The sequence below is a fragment of the Arachis hypogaea genome, chromosome 20 (assembly GCF_003086295.3).
Source record: "Arachis hypogaea cultivar Tifrunner chromosome 20, arahy.Tifrunner.gnm2.J5K5, whole genome shotgun sequence".
Classification (NCBI taxonomy): domain Eukaryota; kingdom Viridiplantae; phylum Streptophyta; class Magnoliopsida; order Fabales; family Fabaceae; genus Arachis; species Arachis hypogaea.
Genome location: NC_092055.1, coordinates 38,843,750 through 38,854,879, shown reverse-complemented (window position 1 = coordinate 38,854,879; position 11,130 = coordinate 38,843,750). Strand labels below are relative to the sequence as shown.

Sequence of the window (11,130 nt, the reverse complement as noted above, 5' to 3'; positions counted from 1 at the left end):
TTACCCTATATTTTGTGATTGAAAATATCAACATTATGCTATCATTTTCTAAAAATATTGAATTTTTTAATTTGTCTTTAAAATATATTAATTTTAAACTTCAATTCAAATTAACAGCAAACTTTCCATTAAAAATAATGACAAATTTGTGATCTAATAGGGAAAAAATAGTTTTTAAGAAAAAGCTTTTGATTTGAGTTGTTTGTAAAATTTTTGAGAATTGACTTCTTGCTAGAATATTGTAAATTATTAGTTATTAAAAATTAGTTAGCTAATTATTAGTCACGACTTTGAGATTTTAATTATTGTCTCATTTAAAATAGCTTTAGATTAGTGACAAAATTGTGACAAATTACATTAGCGTACTTGGCAAATTTGCTTCAAACTTTTCATGAATTTTTCATGGATTTATATAGAGGTTAGTGATTAGTAGCAACATGAAATAAGGACAGAATAAGGACTAACATTTTTCTGACAAATTAGTAGCAATATGAAATAAGCGAGAAAAGTCTATCAGTTTTCAAATGGTCGCTAATTCCTCACTAAATAAGCTTTTGATTAGTGACTCAATTGTGACTAGTTACTTCTAAGATTCTCGATTAGCTTTGGATTTGTTATAACTTTGTGACTGATTTCCAACGAGGTTAGCGAGTAATTTGCTACAAAATAGGTAGGATATAGCTTTTGCTTTGCGACAAGATTGCAGTTGCCAAGTCGCTCGCTAAATTAAACTTGCGACAACTTAGCGACAAATGTATTTCGCCCGCTAATCAGCAACTTGAAATAAGCGAACGAAGTGTGTCAGATATTAAACGGTCACAAATTTCTTGCTACTTAGGTCATAGGCACTCAATATCTGTATTTTCACTTTAGCGACTAATTAGCAAGGAACACTTTCCTAGCTGAATGATATATCCGTTGCGACGAGTTAGTCACGACTATTTTTTGTCGCTACCCTAATTTTGAATTTTACAATATTATGCGACAAATTAGCGAGAAACGAATTGCTCACTAAAAATAAAAACTTTGGCGACAAATTAGCTAGGAATTTGTCCATCGCATAATGCATTTCAAGTCTTTGTGACGGATTAGTTAGGGGCATTGTTCCTCACTAATTAGCCTTTTCACACAAAGTTTATTTAGCGACGAACTAGTGTGTGAATTATTTCTCGCTAATTGTATATCAAACACTTGCGATGGAATAGTGACAATAATATCCCTCGCTACTTTACTTTTATTCGATTGAACCTCTAAGTGACTGATTTGCTAGAACATTGTCACTCGCTAATTAATTTGTGAGAAATTAGCGAGGAAATTTTTCTCGCTCTTTTTTTAGCTACAAAAGTCAATCTGCGAGAAATAAACTTACTCGTAAATCTCTCGCTAATCAGTCATTTTCTCAAGTTCGGGTATTTTGTGACCGCTTATTAATTTTGTCGTTAGTGTGTCACTAATTCCTCGCAAGTTAGTGACGGATTAATGACAAAAAATATTTCTCGCAAAAATTCGTCGCTAATTTGTCAAATTCTTGTAGTTAGTCCGTTCTTCGAAGTTATAAACTTCCCGGACCTAATATTCATTCAAAATAAGTTTCACAAGATTTGGGGGTCTGGAAGCCAAATTATGCCTGCCGAAATCGGTCAAAAATTCAGCTTTTACCAAAAGCTCAAATTCTCTAATTTTTTAAAATTCTCAATCCAATACCAACCAAACCACAACCAAATTAATCCCAAACATTCACATACATTCCAAATATTAGTCTCCTACTTACTGCAAAACCTCTTGTCCACAAGTTTCAAAGTCTCCAAATCAACTCAACAGACTTCAACCACCAGAATTTTGTACTAGTTCACTAATTTGACTCCAAATCAACATGAAATTCAATCTAATTTCATACAATTTTATTATAATTAATACAAGGGTTTAACAGTTCACTAATTAACAAAGATTTAGTGGTTTCTTACTTTATCCACTGAGCACTTGGATGAAACTCAGTTATATCTCGCACTAGAGTACCCCTAAACCATAAAATTACATAATTCCTTAATATTCAATACCCAAAAATCACAAAATTGAAGATAAGGGCCGGGTGAAAAATTCAAATTTCTTACCCCTTTGTTCGGATGGATTTGAAGAGCTCAACGAAGCAGTCACATGGCCACAAACAGTACGGCAATCAGAGCTCTTCGAATTGAAAGTTAGAAGGAATTGGATTTTTTTTAAGTGAAGGGATTTAGGGTTTTTGGCTCTTCTTCCTCAATGCAACGTATTTCGTATGAATAGGGGAAAAGAAAAGGCTGAATTCATCATATATATGTTGGGTCTTAGGCTGAATATGGACCTGGTTCAATTCATTTGGCCCATTAACCTAATTTTCGGCTAAAATTTGTAAAATTAGTATTTTAATACGCAATCTAAATATTTTTTTACATTAATTATGAAAATATATCAATTAAATAATATAAAATATAAAATAAAATTTATATAAAAAAATATATCAATTAATTATGATATTTGTTGTGATAAACACAAAGGATATGGATGCCCATGCAAGTGACTCAGTTTTCATGTTACCAATAGAGAATGAAATTAATATGGGTTGAAAAAATTCCTCCCATATGCTTATAAATAGGAGGTTAACCTCCGTTGTTAATACACACACAATAATAAACAAATACTCTCTCTTTATGTTGCAATCAAATACTCTTCTCTTTATATTTCTTCTACAATTCTTTCTCTTCTTTTATTTTATTAGTATTCTAAATTCTCTTTTCTATTACTCTTTACATATAATATTAATAGCAATATTAATCATCTTTATTATATTGAGATAGTAACAATAAACATATGCAATTCTCTCTCTCTTTATTTTTAATACTTCTTTCTATCTTTGTATATATATACACATTACAACATATAATATTATTATATATATATATAAATTATTATTGAGGTAATTATTTTAATACTAGAGTCTTCTATTTATACATCTTTATATATATATATATATATATATATATATATATATATATATATATATATATATATATATATATTTTATTTTACAACACGTTATCAGCACGAGACTCTGATCAAATTCCTAGAAAGACTCAGAGAATGGCAAGGATATGTAATGAAGATGTATGCCTTGCGGATAGTGCAAGTTCGCACACTATTCTTAAAAGTGATATATATTTTACCCATCTTGTGCCAAAAGAGGAATATGTTAATACTATTATTGGCTCAGGCAATGTGATAGAAGGCTCCGGAAGAGCTATAATTTTGTTTCCTGGAGGAACAAAATTTATAATAAATAATGCACTATTATCTACCAAGTCTCTGAGGAACTTGTTGAGTTTCAAAGATATTCGCCGAAATGGATATCATGTTGAGACGATGAATGAGGGAAATCATGAGTGTTTATGTATCACAACTCATGATTCAAATAAGAAAGTTATATTAGAAAAATTACCCTCACTTTCATCTGGGTTGTATTATACCAAGATTAGTGCAATTGAATCACATGCCATTGTAAATCAGAAGTTTACTAACTCAAATGAGTTCATAACTTGGCACGACCGATTGGGTCATCCGGGAACAACCATGATGAGAAGAATTATTGAAAACTCTCATGGACATTCACTAAAGGACCAGAAGATTCTTAAAACTAGTGAATTTTGTTGTGTTGCATGTTCTCAAGGGAAGTTAATTTTAAGGCCATCACCAGTAAAGATTGGATTTGAGTCCCCTGAATTCCTAGAGAGGATTCAAGGTGATATATGTGGACCTATTCATCCACCATGTGGATCTTTTAGATATTTTATGGTCCTGATAGACGCATCTTCGAGATGGTCACATGTGTGCTTATTATCTTCTCGCAACCTGGCATTTGCGAGATTACTGGCTCAAATTATTCGATTAAAAGCACAATTTCCAGAAAATCCAATCAAAGCAATTCGTCTTGATAATGCTGGTGAATTTACTTCCCAAACTTTTGATGCTTATTGTATGGCTAATGGAATAAGTGTTGAACATCCAGTGGCTTATGTTCACATACAAAATGGGTTAGCAGAATCACTTATTAAACGCCTCCAATTGATTGCTAGACCTTTGCTTATGAGAACAAATCTCCCAACCTCGGTTTGGGGGCATGCTATTTTACATGCCGCAGCACTTATTCGTTTGAGGCCAACGAGTTACCATCGGTTCTCTCCTATGCAATTAGCTTTTGGCCAGCAGCCAAATGTCTCCCATTTAAGAATATTTGGGTGTGCGATATATGTTCCCATTGCACCACCTAATCGCACCAAAATGGGACCCCAAAGAAAATTGGGGATATATGTTGGATATGATTCTCCCTCTATAGTGAGGTATCTTGAGATACAAACTGGTGATGTGTTTAAAGCCCGGTTTGCGGATTGTCATTTTGATGAATCAAAATTTCCAACATTAGGGGGAGAGAATAAGCTTCCTGAAAAGGAACTTAATTGGAATGCATCATCGTTGATGCATTTAGATCCTCGATCAGGGCAATGTGAACTAGAAGTTCAAAAGATTATACATTTGCAAAAAATAGCAAATGAATTGCCTGATGCATTTTCCGATACAAAGAGGATAACCAAATCTTACATACCAGCGAAAAATGCCTCAATTCGAATTGACGTCCCAGTAGGACAAGTAGCCACTGAAGCAAATTCACGCCAGAAGCGTGGCAGGGCGGAAAATGCCGCAATTCGAATTGATGTCCCAGTAGGACAAATAGCCACGGAAGCAAATACACGCCAGAAGCGTGGCAGGCCTATCGGTTCCAAAGATAAAAATCCTCGAAAGAGAAAAGAGGTAAATACGATTCCTGTTGAAAAAGACATAGTAAAGACACCGGCAGTTGTCCAAAATTCTGATATAACGCCAAAAGACGTTCAGGTACCTAAAAATTGTGAAAATGACGAGATCTCGATAAATTATGTCTTTACAGGAGAGAAATGGGACCGAAATAAGACAATTGTCAATGAAATATTTGCATATAATGTGGCATTAGATATCATGCATGAAAGTAAGGATCTTGAGCCAAGATCAGTTGAAGAATGTCGACAAAGAAATGATTGGCCAAAATGGGAAGCAGCCATGAAGGCTGAATTAGACTCACTTGCAAAACGTGAAGTCTTTGGACCTGTAGTCCGTACACCAGAAGATGTAAAACCTGTTGGATACAAATGGGTATTTGTGAGAAAACGAAATGAGAAAAATGAAGTTGTGCGCTACAAAGCCCGACTTGTGGCACAAGGTTTTTCACAAAGGCCCGGTATAGATTATGAAGAAACGTATTCCCCCGTAGTGGATGCGATAACATTGCGTTATTTGGTCAGCTTATCTGCATATCATAAACTGCATATGCATTTAATGAATGTGGTAACAGCCTATTTATACGGCTCATTAAATCGTGATATCTATATGAAAGTCCTGAAGGACTAAAAATATCTAAACCATCCAATGAATATTCGCAAGGGTTATACTCAGTCAAATTGCAAAGATCTTTATATGGTCTAAAGCAATCTGGACGAATGTGGTATAATCGTCTTACTGAGTATCTGGCCAAAAACGGATTCAAGAATGATGATATCTGCCCATGTGTTTTCATAAAGAAAACTACATCTGGGTTCATTATAATTGCTGTGTACGTTGATGATTTAAATATCATTGGGACTCCTGAAGAGATTCCAACAATTATAAAAACTCTAAAAGAAGAGTTTGAGATGAAAGATCTTGGAAAGACTAAGTTTTGTCTCGGCCTACAGATCGAGCATATAAAAGGTGGGATCTTTATTCATCAAACAACATACACAGAAAGAATCTTGAAAAGATTTTATATGGACAAGTCACATCCATTAAGTACACCAATGATCGTAAGATCTTTGGATGTGAAAAAGGATCAATTTCGTCCTAAAGAAGAAAATGAAGATATCCTTGGTCCTGAAGTACCATATCTTAGTGCCATTGGAGTGCTAATATATCTTGCTAATAATACGCGACCTGACATATCATTCGCGGTGAATTTACTAGCAAGGTATAGTTCCTCTCCAACCAGAAGACATTGGAGTGGAATCAAACAAATTTTTTGATATCTTCATGGAACGGTTGATATGGGATTGTTTTATCCCTATGGATCCAAGTCACAACTAGTTGGCTATGCAGATGCCGGATACCTGTCTGATCCACATAAAGGGAGGTCTCAAACAGGATACCTATTCACATATGGTGGTACAGCTATATCATGGAGGTCCACGAAACAGACGATAGCAGCAACCTCCTCTAATCATGCTGAAATACTGGCGATTCATGAAGCTAGTCGCGAGTGTTTTTGGCTGAGGAGTCTGATTCAATATATTCTGTCATCATGTGGACTGATTGATCATAAGATAGCTCCAACTGTCCTGTTTGAAGATAATACAGCATGCATTGCTCAACTTAAAGGCGGCTACATCAAAGGTGATAAAACAAAGCATATTTCTCCCAAATTCTTCTTCACTCATGATCTTCAAAATCAAGGGACAATTGATATCCAACAGATCCGCTCAAGTGATAATCTGGCAGATTTATTTACAAAGTCGCTCCCAAAATCCTCCTTTGAAAGATTGGTACATGAGATTAGGATGCGCCGATTTCGAGACATCAACTGATGTCGACAAGAGGGGGAGACTGTACTCTTTTTCCCTTGGTCAGGTTTTTTTTTTCCCATTGGATTTTTCTTGACAAGGTTTTTAATGAGGCAGTCCCTATCACTAAAGGATATTGTACTCTTTTTCCTTTACTAAGGTTTTTTCCCACTGGGTTTTTCTTTAGTAAGGTTTTAACGAGGCAATAATCCTGAATGGTCATCCAAGGGGGAGTGTTGTGATAAACACAAAGGATATGGATGCCCATGCAGTTTTCATGTTACCAATAGAGAATGAAATTAATATGGGTTGAAAATATTCCTCTCATATGCTTATAAATAGGAGGTTAACCTCCGTTTTTAATACACACACAATAATAAACAAATACTCTCTCTTTATGTTGCAATCAAATACTCTTCTCTTTATATTTCTTCTACAATTTTTTCTCTTCTTTTATTTTATTAGTATTCTAAATTCTCTTTTCTATTAGTCTTTACATATAATATTAATAGCAATATTAATCATCTTTATTATATTGAGATAGTAACAATAAACATATGCAATTCTCTCTCTCTTTATTTTTAATACTTCTTTCTATCTTTGTATATATATACACATTACAATATATAATATTATTATATATATATAAATTATTATTGAGCTAATTATTTTAATACTAGAATCTTCTATTTATACATCTTTATATATATATATATATATATATATATATATTTTATTTTACAACAATATTGGATTACACACCATTTTTTTTTCATTACTAAAAAAATGAGCCGCTGACTCAGCGTTACAATTCGTAAGTCTGAAGTACCAAGTTCATCCCAATAGAATATTCAATTAGATCACAGGCGTGCTAACCGTGGATATTCTTTATGTTGAATAGTCCAAAAATATAACAGTAAGGACAATGTTCTATATAAAGATTAAAGAGGGAAGCATACTATTTTTTTTATTTAATTTGATAAAGTAGTGCACACAGCGTAACCAAAGTCCAAAGGGATACATCACACATGATGAACTGGGTCATCTTCCAACTTAAAAGTATAGGAAAATTGGCCCCATTACACATAGCACAACATGCAACAACCACCTCTAATTGATGATATTCCATTACATAATACATAATATACATACATTCAGAATAGAAACAGAAAAATAGAAAAATAGAAAAAGCTTAATTGAAAAGAAGGGAAAAAACCATGAGAGCCGTTGGATCCATTCAGTGCTTAGCTAGATTTGAAAGGCATGGCCCTGATCACAACTTGGTGGTAGAGAGCCGCAAGAGCTGCTCCAATGAAAGGACCCACCCAGAAAATCCACTGCACATATATATAATAAATTAAAAACTTTAATATTAATATACTTCTTTTTAAAAAAAGTTAACCGTTTGTTTTAATTTTTAGATTTATTAAAAATTAATGTTTCTAAATTATTTTTGAATAAATTAAAAATAGAAAAATTAATTTAAGTATTAGTTTTTTTTTTGTAATTATTGGCTTAAATATTAGGTGATTGTGTAAAATTTTGTTTGTAATAATAAGGTGGGGAAGTTTTCAAATTAATTTAAAAATAAATTAATAATAATAAAAACACTTACATGGTCATTCCAACCACGGTGTTTGTTGAAGATGATGGCAGCACCAAGACTCCGAGCAGGGTTGATACCGGTTCCGGTGATGGGAATAGTAGCCAAGTGAACCAAGAACACAGCGAACCCAATTGGCAATGGTGCCAAAAGCTAATCATTTTAATTTATACAAAAAACAAAATTGGCAATTAGTAATTACACAATTATATTATTAATTTTAATTTTTTTAAATCATTTATGTTATGAAATTATTTAAAAAAAATTAAATTAATTTTAAAAAATTCTCATAATATATCATAAAATTATTTTTTTTTTTAAATTTAGGTAAAAAAAAAGTCTCATAAATAATTATATACGTAAAGAGAGATATAAATAGATATATTGCTTACTGGAACGTGAGAATCTCGTGCGTTGCGCTTGGCATCGGTGGCAGAGAAGACGGTGTAGACAAGAATAAAGGTGCCAACAATCTCAGCGCCAAGACCGTCGCCTTTGGTGTAACCAGGGGCGACGAAGTTGGCACCGCCATTGTGGCTGCCGTAGAAGGTTTTGCCCTCGAAGCCCTTAACAACTCCAGCACCGCAAATTGCTCCAAGGCACTGCATTACCATATAGAATACTGCCCTCGTCAAAGACAACTTCCTCGCCAAGAACAAACCGAATGTCACTGCCGGGTTAATGTGACCACCTACATTCCACAAATTCAATTAAATTATTAAATAATAAATATATTAATTTATAATATATTAATTGTTTTAGATAATTATATATATATATATATATATATATATATATATATATATATATATTATAGTTATATAAATTTTAAAATTTAATTTTATTTATTAAATTTTAATAATTAACATAAATGAATTAAGGTATGAATTTTAACTATCTGCAGATAGAAGTAGAATAAGTTTTATACAGACTATTATAATACAAGATAAGATCGGGTAGTATAAAAACCCACCTCTATCCACACCCATTATCACCCTCTTACACATATATGACCAAATTATTTCCTTTTCTTTTCGAAAGGAAAATTAAACTTGAATCACACTGATATGAGTACCTATTGAAATTCTAGTGGATTTTAATTTTACTCAAGTTGAGAAGAGAACATCCATACAGTTTTGCTCTAATAATAGTAACATTAATTTTTCTACCAAAACTTTAAAATTAAAATCTGAGCTGAAAGTATTGAAACTCCTTAATAATCTTTTATATATTTCTATATCAAACTTCATAATCTAACCAAGCCTTAGAACTGGCTCTAACATAATTAAAGAGACGGACCATTATAGTAGTGATAACTCATCAAGATACTCGAGATAAGGTATTTATACATATTATGGATATTAAAAATTAAAAATAAACTATTATTTTTAACCATAAAAAAATTTGAACGAAGACAATTTTAACTAATAACCATAAAAAATATAAATTAATTTAATATCCAACAAAAATTAGATTAGTATGATAAAATTATCTAAATGTTCAATAAAACTATCTAGTAAACTATTGAATTTAGATAATTTTATCGAACAAATATATTTTATATAAATATTTAAATTTTTTTATAGTTAAATAGCAAGAAAAAAGATACAAATATATAGAGTTTTAGGTAGCTATAAATAACGTTGAGAGAGAAAAACAAAATAATACAAATGTCTCCATCCATTTATTACTAACTTAGCCTGTAATGAAGAAAAACATGGAAGATATAAAGTTTGTTAATGTAGAAAAATAATTAAGAATTATTATTATTATTATTATTATTATTATTATTATTATTATTATTATTATTATTATTATTATTATTATTATTATTATTATTATTATTAATTACCAGAAATGCCAGCGGTGCAGTAAACAAGGGCAAAGATCATGCCACCAAAGGACCAAGCAATTCCTTGAATACCAACAGTGGCGCACTTGGAAGAAGACCTATTCACTCCCATAACCGTCAAGATTGTGATATATAGAAAGAGGAAAGTGGCCACAAACTCTGCTATTCCGGCCCTGTAGAACGACCAGGAGGTCAGTTCTGAAGGCTCAAATAGCGGAGCTGGTGGTGGCTCCTTGTAGTCCTTCCCATCGTCTTGGCTCTGCGCCGCCGTCCCGATCGGCTGCCTCTCTGGGAACTTGTTAGCTCCTAATGACACATCTTGTTCCTTCCCCTCCATTAATTAATTTTTTTTGTTTTAATTTCTCTTTTAATTTGGTGAATGAAGTTCAATTCACACTCTCTTTAGAGTGGAGCTGAATGAATAATAAAGAAGTGATGGTGATGAGAATGTGGTGAACTGGGGATTGGTTTATATAATAGGTATAGACTTACTGATCGACTAAGTTAAAAATGTAGAAAATAGGAGTTGGTGGGTCCTTTTCTTTTTAATATAACGGAAATTTTTGCTCCTCTTGTAATTGTATAGTTATATGAACATTCATTTAAGATTTTGTCTATTTAAAATTTGGAAACAACATAACTAATGTTGTACTTTAATTTATTACAAATAATAATCGAAAGTTATGTATCCATTCAATATACAAAACAAAATATTTTACACAATATACTAATTATTATTATTATTAAAGTGAATTCTAAGTTAAAGTGGAATATTTTTTATTAGGAGTGAGCACGGGTAGCGGGTATCCGATTACTCGTCTGAACCTGAACCGAACCAATTAAATTTGTTCTAAAATTAACGGGTAATCGGGTGTAACCCGAACTAAACCGATGGCTTTTGTTAGTGATTGGTTCGGGTATTGGTTTTGCGGGTGCGAAACCCGAACCAACTCGCAAACCCGATCATATATTAATTAAATAAAAAATAAAAAAATATATACGACTTTTCTATTTGACAATGA

General features: G+C 32.4%; 1 protein-coding gene across 1 annotated transcript; it reads right to left on the bottom strand.

Annotated features, from left to right (window-relative positions):
* Positions 1-7,594: 7,594 nt before the first annotated feature.
* Positions 7,595-10,825, bottom strand: LOC112783214 (probable aquaporin PIP-type 7a). Its single transcript, XM_025826032.2, has 4 exons — positions 10,109-10,825; positions 8,649-8,947; positions 8,269-8,409; positions 7,595-7,990 (listed from the first exon to the last, which is right to left on the bottom strand). Exons 1-4 carry the CDS (start codon positions 10,443-10,445, stop codon positions 7,898-7,900), a joined length of 870 nt encoding a protein of 289 aa, XP_025681817.1. The 5' UTR covers positions 10,446-10,825; the 3' UTR covers positions 7,595-7,897.
* Between the last annotated feature and the right edge of the window lie 305 nt (positions 10,826-11,130).

Coding starts and splice junctions, on each gene's coding strand:
- LOC112783214 (XM_025826032.2), bottom strand. CDS start 10,445: ATGGAGGGGAAGGAACAAGATGTGTCATTAGGAGCTAACAAGTTCCCA. Junction 8,948..10,108: donor CTGCACCGCTGGCATTTCTG/GTAATTAATAAT, acceptor TGTGGAATGTAG/GTGGTCACATTAACCCGGCA. Junction 7,991..8,268: donor ACCGTGGTTGGAATGACCAT/GTAAGTGTTTTT, acceptor ATATATGTGCAG/TGGATTTTCTGGGTGGGTCC.